General features: G+C 43.3%; 1 protein-coding gene across 1 annotated transcript in view; it reads right to left on the bottom strand.

The window, feature by feature from the left end:
* NLRP5 (NLR family pyrin domain containing 5) overlaps nucleotides 1-25,332 on the bottom strand; it is a 57,372-nt gene that overhangs the window by 22,655 nt on the left and 9,385 nt on the right. Inside the window, 3 exon segments of the mRNA XM_012557106.1 lie at nucleotides 6-1,591; nucleotides 3,588-3,648; nucleotides 10,131-10,489. Of these exon segments, the coding sequence (XP_012412560.1) occupies nucleotides 6-1,591; nucleotides 3,588-3,648; nucleotides 10,131-10,489 (2,006 nt within the window).

The following is a 25,332-nucleotide window of genomic DNA, read 5'->3' as shown; positions in this document are numbered from 1 at the left end:
GAGACTTTCGAGCCCTGCCTCGGTGACCTCATCTGTTGAAAAGATCTCTTTGATATCTAGCCGAATCCTCTGCAAATACTGGCAACACTGGAGACAGAAAGAAGATACTAACAAGTCCATTTGCTGGTTAATTGGAAGCCATACTTCTTGGAAATTGTTCAGTGCCAAGCGGACAAATTCTTCATCTTGGGCCTCAAAAAGACAGTGGAAGGCGTCCAGGAAATCCAGTGGTGAGGTGGTGTTGGCCTGTTCACCTAACAGAGAGACCCACCGCAGAAGCTCCTGCTTTATCAGCAGAGGGACACCATGGCCAAGCAGGGCCTCCAGCTTCCTCACCAACTCTTTGTTCATGAGGCCAAACAAGAAACGCTTCATCTGAAGCAAGTGGGGGTTGAAGCCAACTTGTTGCAGCTTCATCAGGCTCCTTGCATTCTCAATGGACAGCAAGGATGGATCATGCTTTCTTTCCAGTCCCTCTAGAACATAGTACAAGGCAGCACAAAACTCCTGGAGGCTGCAGTGAAAGAAAGTGTAACAGCCCTCACACAGGACATCCTTGGGAAGGATGGTCATGTGAAACAGAGTGGAGAGTTCAGACTCCTTCAGCCCATGAACACCCAGGTCCTCACTGCAGAACACAAGCTTCATATTCCACACACCCTCCACAGCCATCCGGCACAAGTTCTTCAGGACAGCTTTTTCTTCCCCCTTGAGACAGCACCAGAGGTCATCTCGTGGTGTGAACTGATGGAACATGAAAGTAGCACACAAGCTCGTGAGAGTTTGGCAAATTGGGGGCGCATCCTTTCCTGCCGCATACTGCAGCTGCAGAGCCACACTGGTTAGCTGACACACGTTGTAAACCTGGCACTCATCAAAGAGCCGGCTGTTGTTCAACACTGATGTTAAGATTGGCCTTTTTTGTTGCTCATCCGCAATGCTCTGGAGGATAAACTGGGTCCTCAGTTCCGCCGGGATTCCCCCAACAAATAGATAATGGGGAGATACCACCATGGATGTAAGCTTCCCTATGCCCACATCTCTGACTGTGATTAGTAAGGAGGACTGTGGGAGCAGGACTTTCTTCAGCAGGCTGCGTATCAGGACAGACATGGGTTGCTTCTCAGCCCAGTTTTTACAGAGCTTCTCAGGACAATCTTGGAGGGCAAAGTCCAGGTCATCAAAACCATCAATGACAAACAGGAGCCTCTCTGGTTGGGACATAATCTCCGTCACTGGCGCGCAGGAGTCTGGCCACTCCATGGAAATTAACTCGGCCAAACTTCCCTCCTTCATGTGTTGTATCTCTCTAGCATGGAGAAAGAAGACATAGGAGAACATGCCCTGGTAGAGTTGTCCTTGTGCCCAGTGGAGCATGATCCTTTTGGTCAAAACCGATTTCCCGGTGCCCGATTTTCCATGAAGAACCACAGTGCGAGGCTGGCCCCTCCTGTGTGAAATGAAAATATCAACCAGACTTTGTGTTTGTGACCAGTCAGTAGCAATTTCTCCGAAACCGTGACATACATTCAGCTCCCTGGTGAATTTTGTCATTACATGAGCCCTGTAGTCCCATTTGTCACCTACATGATCAGGAGAGGGTAGAAGAAAAACAGGAAACAAAGTTAAAGAAAGTCTAGATTTTAGGTAAAAAAAAAAAAACAGTCAGTGGATCCCGTGTCAGATGGTTATGTACATGGGTCTTCTATGGCTCAGTAGTCAAGTGCTTGACTGCTAACCGAAAGGCCTGTGGTTCAAACCTATCCAGCCACTCCAAGGGAGAAAGACGTGATGATCTGCTCCCCTAAACATTACAGACTAGGAAACCCTATGGGGCAGTTCTACTCTGTCACGTGGGGTAGCTGTGAGTTGGAATCAAGTCGAGGGCACCCAACAAGAACAATTTGTTATTTCTTAGCAATGTGCTGCTGAGCAACTCCCTCCTTCGTAAGTTTATGACCGTTCTACAAAATAGTCTGTCATTAACTTTGTCCCTGTAACCTGATTTCTCTTTTCAGCACTTAATACCTGGTAATGTTACATATTTTTGTTAGCCTATTGTAGAGTAGAAGGAACTCTGGTGGCACAGTGGTTAAGCTCTCAGCTGTTAACCGAAAGGTCAGTGGTTTGAACCCACCCACTGCCCCATGGGAGAAAGATGTAGCAGTCTGCTTCTGTAGAAGATTTAGAGCCTTGGAAACCCAATGGGGCAGTTCTGCTCTGTCCTATAGGGTCGCTGTGAGTCAGAATTGACTGGACAGCAACAGGTTTGGATTGTAGAGTAGACTCTAAGCAGGGACTTTCTTACTGTTACTTTGTTGGTATTGACAACAGTGCCTGGCAAGCTGTAGCTCTCTCTTAAATGAATAATCTCTGGCAAAGTCTTGCATGTGGTCACTGAGAGACAGAGAACTTTGGGGAAACTAAGGCTGTGTGCACTGTGGTCAGGTTAAGTTCTAGACCTGTAGAACAGGCAGGCACCTCCAGTTCTACCCCCAGGTTACTTGGGGGAAAGTCTTAGTTATCTAGTGCTGCTGTAACAGAAATACCACAAGTAGGTGGCTTTAATAAACAGAAATTTATTTTCTCACAGTTTAGGAGGCTAGAAGTCTGAATTCAGGATGCTGGCTCTAGGGGAAGGTTTTCTCTGTTCTCTCAGGAGAAAGGTCCTTGTCTCTTCTGAGTTTCTGCTCTTGGGTGATCTTCATGTGGCTTGGTATTTCTCTTCCCCCATATCTGCTTGCCACTTGCTTGTTTGATCTCTTTTATAGCTCAGAAGAGATTTACTTAAGAGACACCCGACACTAATACTGTCTCATTAACATAACAAAGAAAACCCATTCCCAAATGGAATTTTAACCACAGGAGGAATTGACTCCACGACGGCAAGAGGTTTGGTTTTTGGTTTTAATGCTATGCCATCTTTTGAATACACTAAAACCCACCAAATTATACACTTTAAAAGAGTAAACTTTATGGTATGTGAATTACAGCTCAATAAAAAATACTGAAGCAGCATTTCTTCTCAGAAGCCTGCTTTCAATTCCTCGACTGGTCACCTCCCAATTCACACAACCACAGCACCTTGGATCTCCTCTTCTTACATCTTTGTTTGACTTAATTAACATATAACTCTAGGCTATAAACCCCATGAAGGCAAGAAATGATTTTTTTATCACTATATTCCCATCACAGTACTTCAAATGATAAGTATTCACTAAACATGGGTTGATAGAAGGAATTAAGAAAGATCGCAACTATTTTAAGTAATTTTGAACAAAGCTCTTGACTGCTGTTGGCTCTATGTTCAGCATCTGTCAAACAAGCTTGTATTCAATGCCCCAGTTGACTAGAATTATGGGTTTGTTGGAATAGATCTTCATAAAGACTGATGAGATAATCACAGAGAACACACACGGCTCTGTCTAGGGCTCTGAGTTCAAGGGTTCTTATGGAAGGACCCGACACCAGAGACCAATGAGGATGAATGGAGAAAAAGTAGACACCCTGCCACCTACACACCACAGCCTTCTCTTTCACACAACTCCCTTCAAGGATGGAAAATCCCAGTGAATAAGATTTATTTACCTTGTTCTTCTATTATCTCTGCTGCTGTGGTCCCATATTGTTCCATAGCTTGTGGAATTTCTGCAGAAGAGAGGGGAAAAGAATAAACTTGAGCATACTTGCAGAAATTATCCAAATCAGGTTATGTCAGAAACACACAAAACCCCTGAGATTTGTGATTCCAGCTTTCATCTTCTAGGCCAGTTTGGAACATGGCAACCACTGGCTCAGCCAGAGGGGCAGAGTTCACTAGAACAGTGAGTACTAGATCCAAAATAAAAGATGTGAATTCTGGTCTTATTTCTGTTCTTTATTCTTTGAAGAGTCTTGGGCAAGTCACTAAAATGATAGGGTGAGACCTAGTGGTTAAGAGCTAAGGATCTGGAGTCAGACACAGGATTCAAATGTGAATTGTTACTACTTGTGAAATCCTACTTAGTCAAATTACTAGACTCACCTTGTCCTGTCCCCTTCTTACATTCCCTCCCTTACCTTACCTGGCCTTCCCCCTGTTGCCCTTACCTTGCCTTACCTTACCTGGTCTTTGCTGCCTTTACTTGGCCTTACCTCACCTGGCCTTCCCCCCACCCCCCTTACCTTGCCTTACCTGGCCTTTGCCCCCCTTACCTTGCCTTACCTGGCCTTTGCCCCCTTTGCCTTACCTTATCTGGCCTTCCCCCCACCCCCCTTACCTTGCCTTACCTTACCTTCCCGGGCCTTTGCCCCCTTTACCTTGCCTTAACTTACCTGGCCTTTGCCCCACCCCCTTTACCTTGCCTTACCTTGCCTTATCTTACCCAGCCTTTGCCCCCTTACCTTGCTTTGCCTAGCCTTACCTGGCCCTTCCCCCCTTACCTTGCCTTGCTTTACCTTGGCTTTCCCCGTTTGCCTTGGCCTTTCACCCCTTATTTTAGCCCCTTTTACTCTCTTAACATTTTACTAAATTGCTAATTGAGGTGTTATAACAGTGAGCAGAGTGGGTGGGGACTGGACTAGAACAAACACTGGACTCTTAAGATGAGTTAATCATTAACTCTAGGTCTGACTCAAAGTATGGCTTTTATCAAGTCATCCAATGAGGCAGCATAGCCTAGTGGTTAATTTCGCAGGCACTGGAGTCAGGTCTCCTGGGCACAACCCTGGCTCTTCCTCAGTTAAGCCATGTAAATTTGGGTGTGCCATTTAGCCTCTGGCTCTCAGTTTTGTTACTAGACAGCTGGAATGACCATTACTATCACATAGGGTTCTTTTGAGAGTTATGATATAAAACACTTGGCACGGAAGTGGTAGCTATTGGGTATGGTGATACTTTAGAGGGGTTTTCCAAAGTGGCTGATGATCAGACACCCACTTTTGGCATTTTTGTATTGGTCCTACTGCCAAGATTAGTCTGTTAGTGCCTCTATTTCGTACCAATTCTAAGCAGCCATTTAGTAATCTATGAAAGCTATAAGATGCAATTTTATCACTTGAAGGGCAATAACATATAGCACTCACACTGTCAAGCCTAGACTTCCACTTAACTTTGAGAAATGGATAGCCTTTGGGATTCTGAGATCTATAACTCAGAAATCAATTCCTCAGACTTTGGCTTTCGGGATGCTTTCCTATGCACAGCCTGAACAAAGTTGCATCAAAATGAAGCTGATAGACTCTGGGTCCTAGATTTCATGGCCAACACCGACTGCTGGAAGGTTAGCAAGATACTAGGGACAAATAGGGTAAATGCTATCTATACAAGCCTGCATTTCCCCCTACAGGTTTTGCCTTTGCTAGTTTGATCTTATTTTGTTGGTTTGTCTCCCCTCTCTCCTGCTGAAGTGTAAGCTTCATGAATGCTGGGAATTTACATGTTCTCTGTCCATGAATGTATCACAAGTACACAGAACTTTGCCTGGTCACGTAGTCAGTGATCTAATGTTTGGGGAATTGTATTGAATCTGGCCTCATGCCATTTGGTTATCCCCACTGAAGCCTCCAAGACAGATCATTATGAGGGAACTGTTCAAATAGGAATATAGAGATGATGGAAACTCCGTGAGTTCTAACGAAGCTTTAAGACCACAGAGTTCTAGACTAGGAATACAGAAGACCAGAATTACCAGATCTTCAGAACCTATGTGGCCAACAAATGATAGGATACAGCAGACAGTCCAGATCCTTCCTTTGTCCCTAGATTTGCCCCTGGACTATCAGAAGTAATGGTTCTAGTCCTAGACGTACTGTGAATTATTCACCACGTGGCCTTAATCCCACCCCTTCTTCCACTACCTCTACACTCACCTGGCACTTCTCCCAGCCTTGGTCCTGGATAAGTCTCTATTTGTTCGTAATCCTCTGCAACAGAGAGCAGAAGGGAGAACTGTATCAACAAAGTCATAGGAATTACCCAAACCAGGGATGAGAGCATCCCCTCCCAAATTACTGAGGGAAACCAAGGCCAGCTCCAGGATCTCACAGTTTATGCCACAGCTAGCTTGTTAACAGAGAAAGTGGAGTCAGACCTTCATATGCCATCAACGCAGTGAAGCAGAGACTTATAGTAAAGAGTGCTCTGGTTTTGAACTTATAAATGTACATTTTAGTCCCACTTGCTGTTTATCCACTGTGTGGTCTTCGGAAAGTTACATGATGAGGCAGTATATTATGGTTAAGGAGCCTTGGTGGCACAGTGGTTAAGTGCTTGCTGCTAACCTAAAGGTCAGTAGTTTGAATCCGCCGGTGGCTCAGTGGGAGAAAGAGGTGACAGTCTGCTTCCGTGAAGATTTCAGCCCTGGAAACCCTATGGAGTAGTTCTACTCTGTCCTATAGGGTCACTGAGAGTCGGAATTCAACTAGATGGCAATGGTTGTATTACAGTTATTAAGAGTTATCTTTTGAGAGTCATCCTAAACACCTCTCTTGAACTTCAGACCAAATTAGTCAACCATTCATTTGATGTCTGTGAGTTATCCAAATGGAGGCATCTTCAACACTGACCGCTCTTCCCACATATATTAGCTGCAAAACAACATCTCTTCTAATGTTTCCTGGGATGAGATATTAGAACCCCATCCATCCCCTTTCTTATGCCAGAAACTTGGGTATCATCCTTGATACCATATTCTCCCTGTACATGTAGCCCTCAAAAGCCATGTGTCTACTTTCTAAACATCTTCCAACTCCATTTCTGCTTCTTTCTCTAACTGCCATCATCACCCTAGTCCATCCAGACCAACTTCATTTCTCCTTTGTTGTTATTGTTGTGTGCCATTGAGGCTATTTTAGACTCATGGCAATCCCATGTGACAGTAGAACTGCCCCATAAGATTTCCTAGGCTGTAATCATTATGGGAACAGATTGTCAGGTTTTTCTGCCACGGAGCCGCTTGGTAGGGTTTGAATCATCAACTTTTTGGTTAGCAGCTAAGCACTTAACCGAGATAAGAAATGCTCCTCATTTCTCCCCTAGCATGCTCGGATAGCCTCAAAAATGAACTACCCACATCTCTTCATGACTCCTGGACCACTCAATACCTCAGGGAGCAGTGATTTTTCCAAAAATGGAAATTGTTTTTTCTTTTTTTTTTTTTTTAACTTCCACCCTCTTTGACATTGTTTATTTGCTTATGGTTCCTATTGAAATTATTTTCAAGATCCTGTGTAATCTGACTTCTAGTCTATCTCTTTGGCATCCCTGGGTGGTCAAATGGTTAAGCACTCAACTACTAGCTGAAAGGTTGGTGGTTTGAAGCCACCCAGAGGCGCTCAGAAGACAGGCTTGGCAACCTGTTTCTGAAAGTTCACAGCCTGGAAAACCCTATGGAGCAGCTCTACTCTGACACACGTGGGGCAGCCATGAGTCAGAGTTGACGGCAACTAACAACAACAGTCCATCTCTCCAGCTTCATCTCTCCTGTCACATTTCCACCTATTTTCCACAGCCTACAGAAGACCTTTGTTTCAAGCTCCAAAAGCTTTATCATGCTGTTCCCTCTTGCTCAGCATGTTCTTCTCGCCCGTATCTAATTAACCTAATTATTTTTCTTCATTTTTATCTCAGCCTAAAGCTTACTTCTTCTAGGAAATAATTCTAGACTTCACTTCCATTTAGTCTGGAGTAGGACTCACTTTTACATTTTGCCATACCATCTGTTTTTAAGATTGCCCATTTCTCTCTCTTGCCTACTGCACTGAAAGCTATAACATTGCTGGCACGACACAGGAGAATTTAAATGTATGCCACTCAGAAACCCGTTGCTGTCAATTCCAACTCACAGCGACCCTGTAGGACAGAGTAGAACTGTCCTAGGGTTTCCTAGGGTGTAATCTTTACAGGAGCAGATCACCAGGTCTTTTTCTCCCAGAGCCGCTAGGTGGGTTGAACCACTTTCCTTTTGTTTAGCAGCTGGGTGCTTAACCATTGCACCAACAGGGTTCATATACACATAAAACCCATTGCTGTTCAGTCGATTCTGTGACAGAGCAGAACTGCCCCACAGGTTTCCAAGACTGTAATCTTTATGGAAGCAGATTCCAGGCCTTTCTCCCATGGAGCAGCTGGTGAGTTCAAACCAATGAGCTTCTGGTCAACAGCTGAGCACTTAACCACCACACCAAAAGGGCTCCTTAAATATATGCTAAGTGAATGTTAAATAATGAGTTTCATCTTTGTGACTCATTAGCACATGAATTTGGTTAATTTATATAACGTGGCAGAGCCTCTATTTTAGCTTCTACCATGGGGAAGTTATTTCATTGGGTAGGTATAAGAACCAATGATAGGGCACCTGAAGAGTTCAATGTAGTGCCTTTAGTGCAATGTAGCTCTCATTTTAACTTTCTAACCCTCATTTCCTCTGAATAAGGCCAACAGGGCTTTTTCAAAGCTCAAAAGGGGTAAAAATAAATTTAAAAAACCGCAAAACTCAAACCTGTTGCTGTCAAGTTGATTCCAACTCATAGCTGTAGAACTGTTCCACAGGGTTTCCAAGGCTGTTATCTTTACAGAAACAGACTGCCACATCTTTCTCTGGCAGAGTGGCTGATGGGTTCAAACCACCCACCTTTCTGTTGGCAGCTGTGTGCTTAACCACTGTGCCACCAGGGCTCCTCTGCCAAATACTTAGCCAAAAACCAAAACCAAACCCATTGCTGTCGAGTTGATTCTGACTCACAGCGACCCTGTATGACAGAGTAGACCTGCCCCGTAGGGTTTCCTAGGCTGTAATCTTTACGGAAGCAGATTGCCACACCTTTCTCCCAAGGAGTCACTGGGTGGGTTCAAACCACCACCCTTTCGATTAGCAGCTGAGCACTTAACCGCTGTACCACCATGGCTCCTTCAGAAGGGGTAGCTGCTCTTAAAATCCTTTGCAGTACTATAAAAATTATAGCTGCTGAGCTACATCTAGGTGACTTTGATGTGTAGGCATGAGGTACCTGTGGTCTCTAGGGCCAGTTTGGCTGTTCAGTGTTGGGACTCCTTTTCCCTCTAAGCCTTGAGTCCAGAGTTGAAGAGCAGAATTTATTCTGATAAAGGAGAGTGATGATTTTTCTACTACCTTTCTCCTAAATATCCTAAGATAACCACATATCTGATCTGTGTCCATTGCTATGATTTGGACACCAACAGTCTGAGTAGGGTAACTTCTTAGTGTCTTGATCTTCAGTCCCTCAGCCCGGGGCCAGGAAGGAAGGGAGATACCAATTATGCAATGATCACTGTGCTCTCAGTTAACAAATGAGGCTTTGTTCATCACTTCCCATACATCATCTTCCTGAATCTGTGCAACAGCACGTGTAAGTAGCACAGTTCCTGTTCCTAAGATGTGAACCCAAAGGTCAGAACAGGAGCCAACTTGCCCAAGGTCATGCAGATAAGCAAGTGGTAGCTCCAGAGCCCAAGCTTGGTATTTAATGACTCTAAACTCTATCAATTTCACCTTCTGTCCAGAAAAAAACAAAAAAAATATGCATTGCTGTCAAGTTGATTCCAACTCACATTGACCCTATGCATTACAGAGTAGAACTGAACTCCATAGGGTTTTCTTGTCTGTAATCTTTGCATAAGAAGATCACCAGATCTTTCTTCCATGGAGTTGCTGGGTAGGTTCAAACTGCCAACTTTTAGGTTAGCAGTTGAACACAAGCCATTTGTTCCACCCAGGGACGTTTCTGTCCAGATAGAGCGTCCTTATACTCATTTATGGAGCCCTGGTGGTATAGTGGTTAAGAGCACAGCTGTTAACCAGAAGGTTGGCAGTTCGAATCCACCAGCCACTCCTTGGAAACCCTATGAGGCAGGGTAGTTCTACTTTGTCCTATAGGATCGCTATGAGTCAGAACAGACTCGTTGGTGATGGGTTTTGTTCTGTTTTGGTATACCCATTTATTCATTGCTTCGTAGGCTAGAGATTACACTAATTTCTAGCCAGTGAGGATGATCAGTGACCTATTCCCCATGGTTCAGACTCACATGGTAGAGTTGGACTCAATCAAACAATGATGCCTTCTTCATCCCCATGAAAACTTGTGGCCACTCCCTTCCCCCTCCCCCTAGATTAGCCCTAAGGCTTACTCACTTTTCAGTGCATTCTTTGCTATCTCAGAGAGTTCTGACAATTTCATCTTTTCAAAGACATTAATGGATATCTCCCAGATAAGAGGTCCCATATAATATTCATGCAACAGGGAGGCTAGACATTCCACATTGGCATTCTTCACTTCAGACCATGGAAGAGAGCCCTTCATCCGTTCTGAAGTTTCTTCCTTTAGGAATTCCTTAAACATCTCAAACTCATCTTTGTCCAGCTCCATGAAACACCAGTGCAGCCCATAAATGGAAAAGGAGGGCGATTTGACTTCTTCCAACATGACTCAAGGCTGAAAGCTTCAGTTGTGGTGGAAAAGTAGATACTTTGGTAATATGAAACAGCAGAACCTGTGGGCAGAGTGACAACGCTCAAAAGAGAAATCTTCCAGCAAATTCTCAAGTTCATACAACTAACCTAGATGAGCAATATTCTTTTCCCAGTTGTGAAATGTACTAACAGAAGCTCAATACCAATTCTTCATAGACTTAACACTAAACTGAGTTGATAGGCCATCAAGTCAATTCCAACTCATAGTGGCACTGTAGGACAGAGTAGAACTGCCTGATAGGATTTCCAAGGCTGTAATCTTTACGGGAGCAGATTGCAGGTTTTTTCTATAGGGGTACTATGAGTCAGAATTGACTCAATGGCCCACAACAACAGCATACTCAAGGAAGAAGCCCTGGTGGTACAGTGGGTGAGCACTTAGGTTCCAACCAACCTTTTGGTTAGCAGCCATCAGCAGCTCCATGGGAGAAAACACCTGCGATCTGTTCCCATAAAGAATACAGCCAAGAAAACCCTATGGGGCACGCTCTATTCTGTCACATGGGGTCGCTATGAGTCAGAATCGACTTGGTGGCACACAACAACATACATACATACCCAAGGAAATGAGCAAATAGGATCCCACCAGTTACACTTTTTTTTAGGTCGGTTGATTCCTACTGAGCCCATTACACAATAGAGTTGCATAGACAGTTTATGTGTAAAAATAAATGAATACTTGCAAATAATATATGATCAGGGACTTGTATCTAGAATATATAAAAACTCTTATAATAACGAAAAGGCAATTAACCCAATTAAAAATGGGGAAAGGATCTGAATAGACACTTACCCAAAGATGATATACAAATGGCCAATCCACATCCAAACCAAACCCATTGCTGTCGAGTCAGTTCTGACTCATAGTGACCCTGTAGGTCAGAGTAGAACTGCCGCATGTGTTTCCTAGGCTGTAAACATTTACAGAAGCAAACAGCCACATCTTTCTCCTGTGGAGCAGCTGTGGGTTTGAACCGCAGACTTTTGTGTTAGGAGCCTAGCCCTTTAACCACTGCACCACCAAACAAAAAAAAACCAAACTCGTTGCCATCGAGTAGATTCTGATTCATAGCAACCCTATAGGACAGAGTCGAACTGCCCCATAGGGTTTCCAAGGAGCAGCTGGTGGATTCGAACTGCTGACCTTTTGGTCAGCAGCCAACCTCGTAACCACCGTGGCAAATAAGTACATGAAAAACATGTCCAATATCATTAACCGTCAGGGAAATGTAAATCAAAACCATAATGAGATACTACTTCACCTCCACTAGGATGGCTGTGCTCAAAAAGACAGCGTTGGTGAGGATGTGGAGACATTGGAACCCTCACGTGCAGTTGGTGGGAATGTTGCACCTGGGTGGTAAAAACAACACTCGATTGCTAAACAAAAGGTTGGCCCCTAGAAGAAAGGCCTGGTGATCTATTTCTGAAAAATCAGCTACTGACAGCCCTATGTAGCACAGTTCTACTCTGACACACATGGGGTCGCCAGGAGTCACAGTCAACCCGAGGGCAAACGTTTGTGTTGTTACATTGTTGGTGGAAGCATAAATGGTATCATCTCATTGGAGTGGAACTTGGCACTATCTATCCAGTTTAAATGCGAGTATTATTAGATGCAGCCTTGTTTGCAACAGCAAGACTGCAGACCACTTAAGTGTTGATCAATAATAGGTGGGTGAATTCATACACTGCAGTCCCCTGTATCCTTGAAAATGCTCAGCGATCAGCATAAAATGTGCCTCAGTTTGTTAAGACTCACTCAGCCTAGTCTATCTGTGGGTGATGAACAGGAAATGGCTGACACTGGTTGACGGGGCTGGGGAAACAAAGTGGGGCCAAGGAAACACTAAATCTCGCTCTACACCTTGTCACATTGCTTGCTTTGTCCAACATTAAAATGTGTCTCCCATTAAACAACCATTTTAGCTGAAGCCCAAAGAAGTAAATGTACCTCATCAAAACAATGGAAGGAAATTGGTCTTACCATTACCCATCTATGAAAGATCAGACAAAAAAAAAAAAAAAAGATGAACAAGGTTAACATAATTGAAGAAAAATGGAAGTTTATGTGCTAGAGTACTCAAAATACAGAACCCTAGCAAGAAAACAAGCTTATCTGCACATTCCTATCTATTATTACGAAAAATACTGACCACATTAGTGGTTCAAGGAAAAACACTTATTTCTAAGAGCAAGTTAAAAAAGCTACATCCTAACCACGGAACAATGAAAAGTCCTAGTTCTTTTCTAATTTAAGATGAAAACAACCCGACCACATGGAGACTGGAAAAAAAAAAATCTTTTCAACTGTTGGGTTAAGCAATTACATTAAGGTTATTTAAAAGAGAAAAATTACAGGGTTTCTTTCTGGGGTGATGACATACTTCTGGAACTAGACAGAGGTGACGGTTGCACAACATTGTGAATATACTCAGTGCCACTGAGTGGTACAATTTAAAATTGCTAAAATGGTAAGTTCTGTTTCGTGTATTATGCTGTTGTTGTGTGGCTTTGAGTCATTTCCAACTCCCAGCAACCATGTGACAGAGTAGAACTGCTCTATATGGTTTTCTTGACTGTAATCTTTATGGAAGCAGATCACCTGTTCTTTCTTCCGGGTAGTGGTTGGTGGGCTCAAACTTCCAACCTTTCAATTAGCAGCCAAGCACTTAACCATTTAGCTACCAGGGCTCCTTATGTGTATTTTACCACAATAATAATAATAAAGAATGGACTTAAGATTGCCGTATCTAAACACTTTCCTATACACACAACTTGAATTACACATTTGCCTTATGTCACCAAACAATCCACTGAGTAGAACTGCCCATAAGGTTTCCAAGGCTGTAAATCTTTATGAAAGCAGACTGCCACATCTTTCCCCAGAGTGTCTGGTGGGTTTAAACCTCCGAACTTTCAGTTAGCAGCCAAGCGCTTAACCGCTGCACCACCAGGGCTCCTTGTTGTAGGGATTGCTGGAACAGTACAAGAGAATCATGGCTGCTAAGGGCAACAGACAAACCTCAGTGGTAAGTGAAGAAATCAGTAGGGAATAGGGAAAATCGTTCTAGTTTTAGGATGAGATGACTGAACAAGTTCTCAAATACTAGTGCTAAGAAGAAATAAAGGTAGGAGAAGCAAAGAGAAAGAACCATTAGTACTTAATCTTTCCTAAGTACCTTCTTGAGGAGCCCTGGTGGGTGATCTCCTTCCATGAAGATTACAGCCTAGGAAACCTTCTGGGGCAGTTCTACTCTATTCTGTATGGTCGCTATGAATCTGGATCGACTCAAAGGCAATTTTTTTTAACATACCTTCTTAGGTGATTTACATAATCTCATTTAGTCTTTATACAAACATGTTGTTGTTGTTAGTTGCCATCAATTGATCCCGACTCGTGGCGACCCCATGTGTGCAGAGTAGAACTGCTCCATAGGGTTTTCAAGACTGTGATCTTTCAGAAGCAGATGGCCAGGCCTTTCTTCCAAGGCACCTCTGGTGAATTTGAACCGCCAACCTTTTGGCTAGTAGTTGAGCACTTAACCATTTGTGCCACCCAGGGACTGAGTTCAACTTTACAGAGTTGAAAGTGAAGCTTCTCTGAAGTTGAATAGCTTCCTCTATATTTCAGGAAAAAGAATTTTAATGCACAGCTACCTGGTTGTAATGCCTTGTCTTTAACACCGCATCACAGAGTGGGAATCAAGCTCAAAAGATGGGACTAGAGCCCAGGGAGAGGGATTAACTTGGGATAGGCAGACATACACTTTCACCTATAATATTGGTAAGTGACAAGAACAACTGGGGTGGAGGTAAAGATGTGACTCCAACTCAGGGAGGCTTGTAGGCTAGAGGGATATAAGTTAAGACTGGTGGTCAAGGTTATTTTCTGGGGATGAATGACTTACCCAAGCTTTCACTTTGTCTTCCTCCTTCCTCTATACTCCCTTCCTTTCCTGGTACACCTGTCCCCACAGGTGTCTTGAATGATTCAGTAGAAGCAGTTATGATTACAGGGCTTGAAATTAATTAGACCCAGGTCTAAATATTAAATCTGACACTGCCCCAGGCAAGCCATTTAAGTTATATGTGACTCAGTTTCCTCACCTGTTAACTACGACAAATACTCCTACGATTATATAGCACTTCAATAACTGTAAGTCATAGTTGGTGTTAGGTGCTATTGAGTCAAATCAGACTCATGAGACCCTACAGGTCAGAGTAGAACTGCCCCATAGGGTTTCCTAGGCCACAATCTTTACAGGAGCAGATAGCCAGGTCTTTCTCCTGCAGAGCTTCTGGGTGGGTTTGAACAACAGACTTTTTGGTTAACAGCTGAGTGCTTAACCATTGTGCTTCCAAGTCTTCTTAAATCATACTTAGCATATTATTAGCACAATTAACACAGTAACACCCCTGAACTCCCACCAAATGTGGCCCAGACATTAGCAAATCTTGACCTCAGAGTCACAGAACCCCTACTTTGTCCTTTATTTTAGATCTAGAGTTGGAGAGGGTGAGGGACCCACCTAAATTCCCCGAACAGTTGAGCTTTGGAGGTGGACCTTTTCAGCAAAATGGGGAAATTATTTCATTCACTCAAAGGGTCCTTTGGTCCCTGAGCTCTGACTAGCTTAAAGGGACAAGGTGGGGGCACACAGTGCTGTTGTTGTGTGCCATTGAGTCAATACTGATTCATAGTGACACCATGTGACACAGTAGAACTGCATCAGTGGGTTTCCTAGGCTGTAATCTTTATGGGAGCAGATTATCAGGTCTTCTCCTACAGAGCTGCTGGGGGAATTCCAACTGTTGACCTTTTGGGTACTGTGTAGGACCACACAATAGGGCACAACAAATAGGTTCTTAATCTGGAATGGAGAAAGAAAGAGGAAAGAGAAGCTCTGGGAACAAGACCAATAGGAAGAACTCACCGACCGGACTCCTCACCTCCAAGATTAAATCCCACCCCAGGGCAAACTGGCAACCAGAGTGAAGGAAAAAAAAAAAAAAAGGCTACGCCCAATCCCACCCACACGGTGATGGTCTTTAGGGAATCCTGGGTCAGTGATGTGGTCGCTGTCCATTGGCTGCGGTGGGCTCCCAATGCCCAGGCCCAGAGCATACATGAAACACCTGCTTTGTGCACCTGTATGCATTTCCCCCTTCGTACCTATCTCTGCCTCTGCTGATGAAGATGCTTCATTTACCCTTTGCACACCTGTGCCTGGGATAGCAGAATGAGTACAGCCTTCACCTGGTTGTCCTGGAGGCAATAATTTTGTGTGTGGGTGGGTGGGTAGTTGTGGAATGAAGTTGTCCTTATCTTACATAACCTGGAAGACGCAGTTGGCATTTGTTAACCATTTTCTAATGTTGCTTCTGTTATTTGTACAATATGTTCTCTGCATAAAACACCCTTGTTTTGATTCCCCATGAACTCATAACCCTTCTCCCAACACTGAATTTCAGACTTACAGAAAAGTTGCAAGAAGGGTACAAAGAATTCCCATATATCCTTCACCCAGATTCCCAAAATGGTAACATTTTACTACATTTACATTATCATTTCTCCCATTCTTCCTTCCCATTATTTTTTCCTGAACAATTTAAGACTAATTTTCAATCATGATGCTCTTTTACTCCTAAATACTTCAACATGTATTTCCTAAAAACAATGGATCTTCTTATATAACCACAGTGCAATTTTTAGAATCAGAAAATTAATGTTCTATTTCATAAAGAAATAGAAAACCTAAATATCCCCATATCCCTTAAAGAAGTTGAGTGTATAATTAATTAACTTTTCACAAGGAAAATTTCAGGCTCCATCAAACATTTAAGGATAAAATAATACCAGTTTTACACAAATTCTTTCAGAAAACAAAGACGGCAACTGGAGATAAAAATAACAGTACCCAAACATTACCTGAATTCATTATTTTTCTCTATGTGGCTATCTTAGCAATTTGACACTCAGTTAGGTTTACTATATTAATTAACAATACTATTATCTATCTACATTTATTATCTAGAATTTGTTAATTGTCCCAATAATATCCTATAGGTTGTCATTGTTATTGCTGTTTTTAGGTGCTGTTGAGTCAATTTTGACTCATAGCCACCCCATATGACAGAGTAGAAGTTCCCCATAGGGTTTTCTAGGCTGTAATTGAACCCACCAGTGGCTCCACAGGAGAAAGTTGTGGCAGTCTGCTTTGAAAAGATTATAGCCTATAAACCTCATTGGAGGCCATTTTACTCTGTCACATGGAATCACTATGAATCAGACTCAGCCTGATGGCAATAGGTTTCGTTTGAATCCTTAGGGGAGCAGATCACCAGGTCTTTTGCCCGTGGTGCCACTGGGTGGGTTAGCAGCTGAGCCTTTAACCGTTGTACTACCAGGGCTCCTTATAATGTCCTATATAGCAAAAGAAAATCCAGAATATGTGCATTTATTCAGTTGCCATGTCTCTTTATACTACTTTCATCTAGAACAGTTCCCATGTCTTTATCTGAATTTTATAACATTGACATGTTTGAAGAGTACAGGCCAGTTATTTTGTAGAATGTTGCTTGATATGGGTTTGTAAGCTGTCTCTTAATAATTCGATTCAGGCTGTGCACTTTCGGCAGGAACACCCCAGAAGTGATGCAGAATTCTTGGTGCAGGCTATCTGGGTCACATGCTGCCAATTAGTCTTCTCACAGGTGATGTTAATTTTAATCGTCTGGTTAAGGAAGTGTCTCCAACGTAAAGTTACTATTTCACCATTGCAATTAAAAAGTATTTTGTGGAGATATACAGTAAAACCTGCAAAAGCCAGAAACCTGCCAGAGAAGGAAAACTAAAATATTTTCCACTAATAGTGAACGATAGAAAAGTGGTAAGACTGCACTCTGTCAAAGGTGGAAAACGTGGGAGACCTGGAAAAAACAAGGCAGTTCTGTTGAGTTTCGGCTGTCACAGGCTTTACTATATATATGTATTTTATAATTTGTTTTATATTTTGTTGTTGAGAATATACACAACAGAATATATACCAATTCACCAGTTTCTACATGTACCATTCAGTGACATTGATTACATTTTTCGAGTTGTGCAACCATTCTCATCCTCTTTTTCTGCATTGTTTCTCTCTCATTAACATAAACTCACTGCCTCCTAAATTTTCTATCTAATACTTTAAGTTGCTGTTAGGTGCTGTTGGGTCAGTTCCAATTCATAGCAACCCTATGTATGACAGAACGAAACACTGCGTGGTCCTGCACCATCCTCACAATCATTGCTATGTTTGAGCCCATTGTTGCAGCCACTGGGTCAATCCAACTTGTCAAGGGTCTTCCTCTTTTTCACTGACCATCTACCTTACCAAGCATGATGTCCTTCTCCAGGAATTGGTCCCTCCTGATAACATGTCCAAAGTACATAAGATGAAGTGTCGCCATCCTCATTTCCAAGGAGCATTCTTGCTGTACTTCTTCCAAGGCAGACTTGTTCACTCTTCTGGCAGTCCATGGTATATTCAGCATTCTTTGCCAACACCATAGTTCAAAGGGATTAATTCTTTTTTTGGTCTTCCTTATTCATTGTTCAGCTTTCCCATGCATATGAGGCAGTTGAAAATATCATGGCTTGGGTCAGGTGCGCCTTAGTTCTCAAAGTGATATCTTTGCTTTTCAATACTTTAAAGAGGTCTTTTGCAACAGATTTTCCCAATGCAATATGTCATTTCATTTCCTGACTACTGCTTCCATGGGCATTGATTGTGGATCCAAGTAAAATGAAACCCTTGACAACTTCAATATTTTCTCCATTTATCAAGATGTTGCTTATTGGTCCAGTTGTGAGGATTTTTGTTTTCTTTATGTTCAGGTGTAATCCATACTGAAGGCTGTAGTCTTTGATCTTCATCAGTAAGTGCTTCAAGTCCTCTTTGCTTTCAGCAAGCAAGGTTGTGTCATCTGTTTATCGAAGTTTGTTAATGAGTCTTCCACCAATCCTGATGCCACTTTCTTCTTTATGTAGTCCAGCTTCTTGGATTATTTGCTTAGCATACAGATTGAATAAGCATGGTGAAAGGATACAGCCCTGACACACACCTTTCCTGACTTTAAACCATATACTATTCCCTTTTTCTGTTTGAATGACTACCTCTTGGTGTAGGTACAGGTTCCACATGAGAACTATTAAGTGTTCTGGAATTCCCTTTCTTCAGCATGTTATCCATGATTTGTTATGATCCACACAGTCGAATGCCTTTGCATAGTCAATAGAACATAGGTAAACAGCTTTCTGGTATTCTCTGCTTTCGGCCAAGATCCATCTTACATCAGCAATGATATCTCTCATTCCACATCCTCTTCTGAATCCAGCTTGAATTTCTGGCAGTTCCCTGTTGATGTACTGTTGCAACCACTTTTGAATGATCTTCAGCAAAATTTTACTCTTGTGTAATATTAATGATATTGCTTTATAATTTCCATATTCTGTTGGATCACCTTTCTTTGGAATGGGCACAAATATGGATCTCTTCCAGTTGGTTGGCCAGATAGTTGTCTTCCAAATTTCTTGGCATAGACGAGTGAGCACCTCCAGCATTGCATCCATTTGTTGAAATATCTCAGTTGGTATTCCATCAATTCCTGGAGACTTGTTTTTCACCAATGCCTTCAGTGCAGCTTGGACCTCTTCTTTCAATAGCATCGGTTCTTGATCATACATATCGTATGCTGAGTGTTGACTGAGGCGCATTTATTCTCATCCATCTTCTCTGTCTCCTTCATGAAGGACCGTCAGTGTCATCTTGATGACAGTGGGTTTGGTTTTGGTTTGGTCATATGTCCAGTCATGGACCAGTAATGTGAAATTTGCTCCCCAAAATGGAGGGTGCTGAGAGACTGAAAAAACAGGCAGGCAACTCCAGGGTGGCAGCAAAGGAGTTTATTAGGGGTACTTACAGATGAGGTGAGTCCTGGGCAGCTGCAGGACCAAAGCAGATCTCTGGTCCCTGTAGTGGGAGGGCAGAGATTTTATAGTAGTGGTAGACGATAGTGGCTACAAGTCATTCTTACATAAGAATGACTCAGCAAATGGTTGTAAACTAGTGGACCATATGAGGGTGCTCATGTTTGGCCTTGCAAAGCCTGTTTCCCCTTCAGTCCACTCCCCTCAAGGTCAGTTCTTACAATCTAGCACACTCCCCATCTTGTGCTGTAGTGCGAGAGACTCCGTTCCCTCCCCGCTGGAACAGATATAGAAGTGGGGTTTGTCAGGTGCTGTGTGGTGACTCCGCATGTGCACAAGACAGAGAAAGTTACTGTGTGCTCAAAACGGGGAAGACTTCTCTGACAAGGAGAAGGAACTGGGAGAGAGACAGCGACCCAATTTCCAGCCTCCTTATCCGAGAATGCTCTGGGCTCAAGGCCTTTATTTAGGCAGCCTGGATGGGAGGTGTAGAGGCAGACCATTCTCCCAGAAGTCTACCCCTGACTCCCATCAGGGTGCTAGAAAAAGAAGCAAAGCATAGCAACTCCTAGTATGCCCATCACCCATTTTGGATGTTGGGCTGCATGTCGTGGTTTGATGCATAACTCTGGAGAATGTTGTATCTGTGTATTATTTGATGCAGTATTTAATGAGGATTACTAGTAGGACTGTCCCTAGCAGATTGATGAGCCCTGCTTGGAGGAGAGATCCCAACCAGCTACCCTAGTTGTGGCTTAATCTAAGCCAACGGAATAGATCAAAGAACTGCATTTGCCCAATCTTATATATGTATAACAAGTCCTGATTCATTTGTATAAAGACAGCTTTTTTCTCCCAACATTGAACAGTACACATTTCAGTACAAGTAATACAAAAGCTCTCTTTCTCAGTAGAATTGAACAAGGTATTACCATTGCCAGACAAGGCTAATTCAGACTTGATATAGTCAGTCACTGCACACTGAAACCCCGGTCATATTTTGTAAGTTCTCCATGTCCAGAGTAACATCAAACTCAGTCTTAAAAGTACTGTTCTCAAAGTCACATTTTCCAGTCCTGTGCCATTTACATTTTTAACACACAGAGAGAAATTTCCTTCTAATGTTGGAGAAGTTCCCACAGGCAGCTTTCATATTTTAAAAGACATTTTCCATGAGTAGTGGAGTCAACCATACTCATTTACTACGTGATTGCCTCCGTACACTAGGTTACACATTCAATTGGTCCATGAGGTATCCTCCTTGTTGACAGATAGGCTAGAACAATGTGGGGAGATGACCTGTCACCTTGGTTCAAATGTTGACAGAGCTAACAGTTGGTCTGATTGGTAGCTCAAGCAAAAGCCTTTATCGTTGGGGCCTATGGATGACGGGTCTGTCCATTATTGTGAGATAATCTGGGAAGAAAAAGAGATAACATTAACAATTGCCCCCTTCCCTCTCCTATCTCCTGTGAGGCCTGAGGTGAGGGTTGCCTGTCTGTCCTAGTCTTGAGGCAGTGACCTTTGTGGGAACCCAGATCTTTTGTCAGGAAGAGTTGTATACAAAAGAAACACGTTTTATAGAATTGACAATTTGATCAAACATATGACACAAATGAGAAATGCCCTTGCAGGTAAACTGTTGCATTGAGACCCCAGACTGCTTGTCTGAGATGGATAGTTTAGGCTGGGGTTGTCTTGACTCCTCCCATCAGCTGTTTAAGCCAGTTCATTGAAGTGCTCAATCACCCCTATGGCTTGAGGGTGATATAGATTGTCAAGAGTTCATTCAAGATCCAGTGGAAACCTCTGTATAGAATAAGAGACCCCCATATAATCTACCTGCTGAGAGTGCCCTGGCCTGTTGGCTTGGGAATTTGTCCCTGGGCAGGTTTTAACCTTGGCCAGGGTCTAGTAGGCAGGTCAACTTTTCTATGTTGTTTGGCACTTTCTGATAACAGTGGTGGTCCATCCGTGTAGGCCCAGTCAAGGATGGTGTGTGAATCTCCATGGGCTATCCTCTCTTAAATCCAGGAGGTGGTTGTTTGCACATCTCTTTGCTCTGGAACAGAGAATGCTTCAGCCTCTGTAGTCACTTGACAACAGCGGTCTGCTTGTTGGTTGTTTTCCCTTTTCAGCATAGGGGCCTTTCTGGTGACCATCCACATGAATAACAAAAGCTTACCAGGAGCAGAACTGATTTTTTTTTTTTTTGTCCAGATGACTCTCCCCATAGGGGCTTGCTTTATATGTCAGTCTGAGGGTTGTCAGTGATCAGATTAAATGGGTAGGCTATTAGCTATAGCCTACTTCACAGTTTCCATATGCCCAACGAAAATGGCCCTAATTGCCGCAGTTCCCATTAGGGCTTGGAGGCAAAAGTTTACAAGGTGTACATTAATACATCAACTTCATCAATACATATAATAGGGGTTTGTAGGGGCCTCAAAGGGATTTATCCATAGTCAGGCTTAGGCAAGGGTCTCAGTGATGGTGGCCTCAGACCCAAACTTTCCCCCATTTTGGTGCCAGGTGTTACAGAGATCACAGTCACCTGTGCAGTGGTATCTAAAAACCCAAGACATACAATCTTCATTTCATCATTGAACTTTAAATATAACATAAGACCTTTGGTCCTCCCTGGTGACAGAGGGACCTAGGCTTAATTCTCAGTCTTAATTATTTCTGAAAGTCAGAAGGTCTAGGTAAAGTTGGCAGAGTCCTCAGTCATTTGTGGAGCCACACCTCCATCATACCAAGTGCAAGCATGGGTTCAACCCACTTGCCTGGTAACATGGAGGCAGGCCCTCTTATTTTAGTTTTCCTTTTACTATTGCAGCTGTGACTATGTTGCTGCTCGGTTATCTTGTCAGGGCAGTTATCAGAGAATTCGAGAGAGGGCCTCTAAGGTCTCTTCAAGGATGCCCAACACAAGCTACCTTGAAAGGCTTTTTACTCTTTTTTATTTTTTCCTGCTGTTTTAACTCTTGCTTTGAGCTGAGAGTTACAGGGTGTTCTCAGCGCCAGGGATGTGCTTAGCCCCTCTAACTATCTCCAGGCCCATTGTTGGAGGGCTTTGAGAAATGGCTAGGGGATAGTTCACCTTGAATCCCCTATCTTTACAAACCCGCAGGTGAGTGTTTTTAGTTGTTCATCCTGTTCATGGATGCAGCTGCTCAATACGTCAGCCATGGCCAGACATGACTGCTGCACATCCTTTCTAACTCTAAAAAGCTCTTATGCATGCTTCAGCAGCTAGCTGGGCTTCGGTGGCCAGCTGAACAGCCCAGAGCAGTGGCCATTTCACGGCTGCTACTGCTCTCCTAGCTTCTTTTCCACACTTATGAAGGTGCATGTCTGCCCACAACCAGACTATGCTGCTTGACAATTTGGGGCATCCGCATACTCACACGGTAGTCTACACACATCAAACATACAGGGCAGACCTCCCCACATGACGGTCACTGGCTAACTCAGAATTTCCCCCACAGATGCCTCACTCCCACTCACCATTTCCTCGGTCTCCTGGCTGGCTTGCCAATTGTCCCTAAAATGAAGGGTGCTGAGAGACTGAAGAAAGAGGTGGGAAACTCCTGGGTGGCAAACAAGGAGTTTATTAGGGATACTTAGAGACAAAGTGAATCCTGAGAGACCACAGGACCAAAGCAGATCTTCACACCCTGCAGTGGGAGGGCAGAGGTTTTATAGTGGTGGTGGACAATAGTGGCTACAAGCCAGGGGCTTACATAAGAATGACTCAGCAAATGGTAGTGAACTAGTGCACCACATGCGGGCGCTCATGTTCAGTCTCGAAAAGTCTGTTCCCCATACACCAGAAGAAGAAACAAATCAGTTTTAGAAGAAACACAACTGGAATGCTTATTAGAAGTGAAAATGGAGAGACTTCCAGTCACTTACTTTGGACACATCGTCAGGAAAGACCAATCACTAGAAAAGGACATAATGGTTGGTAAAGTGGAGGGTTAGTGAAAATGAAGAAAACCCTCCATGAGATGGATTGACGCAATAGCCTCAACAATGGGCTCAAACATACCGACGATCATGAAGATGGCGTAAGACCGGGCAACGTTTCGTTCTGTTGTACGTAAGTTCGCCATGAGTCAGAGCTGACTCGATGGCAACTAACAACCACAATAAAGAGAACAGAGAGGTCACACTGAAGGTTATAGAAAAGACCACGAATCTTAAACTGCATCAAACTAGTCTGAGAATCAACTCTGAGCTGAGCATCTCTCATGTTATCTTCTTCTTGTTGTTGTTAGATGACATTGAGTTGGTTCCAACAAAATGAAACACTGCCTGGTCCTGTACCATCCCCACAGTCTTTGCTATGTTTGAGCCTGTTGTTGCAACCACTGTGTCAGTCCATCTCATTGAAGGTCTTCCTCTCTTTTGCTGACCTTCTATTTTACCAAGCACGATGTCCTTCTCCAGGGACTGGTCCCTCCTGATAACATGTCCAAGGTACATGAGATGAAGTCTCCCAATCCTTGCTTCGAAGGAGCATTCTGGGTGTACTTCCAAGACAGATTTTTCCATTCTTCTGGCAGTCCATGGTATATTCAATATTCTTCACCAATGACCATAATAACAACACTCAATTTACTCAGTGGAAAGCTCAATTTACTTCAGTGAGTATGGCTTTTAATCAGAGCTCATCTCTGCCTCCCCTCTTTCTCCTAATGACTACCTAGATCTAGAGGAGAAGGGGCCAGAGATGATATGTAGCAGCTGAGTCTGATTCATTCTCAACTCATCTGAAATTGTCCTGGAGGAGAGCGGGGTGGAAGAGAGCCATGAACTGGAAGCCCAGAAGCAGAACTGAGAGGAGATAGAGTCTAAGGAGCCAATCATAGTCCAGGACCTGGTGGAGGCAACTACTTCTCTGATCTTTCCTGAATCAACCACATCTGGACTCTTGAGTAAGATTAGAAGTCTGGTTGGTAAGTGATGTCTCCTTTCTCTGCTCCAGTCTTCCCCTTTCCCTGGCCTCTCTCTCTCTGCTTGATCCTGCTGGCTTTTTCTTCATCAGAAGAATTTATTACATAACCTTCCTTTTCTCATTAAGAGCTTTTAGTCTCCTACCAAATAATAGTGTAGCTTATCTAATAAAGAATGCCTGCCTTGAGCATTGTGTTCTTTTAAGATCTACCTATGGGACCAAAAGGAGGCCTAGTGGTGCAGTGGTTAAGCAGCTGGGCGGCTAACCAAAAGTTGGCGTTTGAACCCACCAGCCACTCTGTGGGAGGGAGATACGGCAGTCTGCTGCTGACATAAAGATTACAGCCTTGGAAACCCTATGACGCAGTTCCACTCTCTCCTAACGGTCGCTACGAGTTGGAATCAAAGCGAGGCAATGGGATATGGGATCAAATTGACAATAGCAAGTTAGATAGGATGCTTGAGGCGCAGTGAGTTCATGTTAACTGGGGAGGAATAACTCCAAAAAGGAGGGTGAGAATGGTTGCACAACTTGAAGAATGTTATCAATGTCACTGAATTGTACATGTAGAAACTTGAATTGGTGCATGTTTTGCTGTGTATATTCTCAACAATGACAAAAAAAAATTATTTAAAAAAAAAAGAGGTCATAGTCTCCTGTGGGTAGTGCAAATGGTTAATGCACTTGGCTATTAACCAAAAGGATGGAGGTTTGAGTCTACTCAGAGGAGCCTTGGAAGAAAGGCCTGGTGATCTACTTCAAAAAAATCAGCCACTGATAACCCTACGGAGCACAGTTCTACTCTGAGGCACATGGGGTTGTTGTGAGTCAGAGTTGACTCCACGGCAACTGTTTTTTACTTTTTCTTTTGGCCTTCTATACCCAGGGAATTTCCCAGTTCTTTGAGACCTTGCAGCTGATTTTCT

The sequence above is a fragment of the Trichechus manatus genome, unplaced genomic scaffold, assembly GCF_000243295.1.
Source record: "Trichechus manatus latirostris isolate Lorelei unplaced genomic scaffold, TriManLat1.0 scaffold00087, whole genome shotgun sequence".
Taxonomy (NCBI): Eukaryota; Metazoa; Chordata; class Mammalia; order Sirenia; family Trichechidae; genus Trichechus; species Trichechus manatus.
Note: the sequence above shows the minus strand (reverse complement) of the source record. Positions and strands in the feature narration are given on the sequence as shown.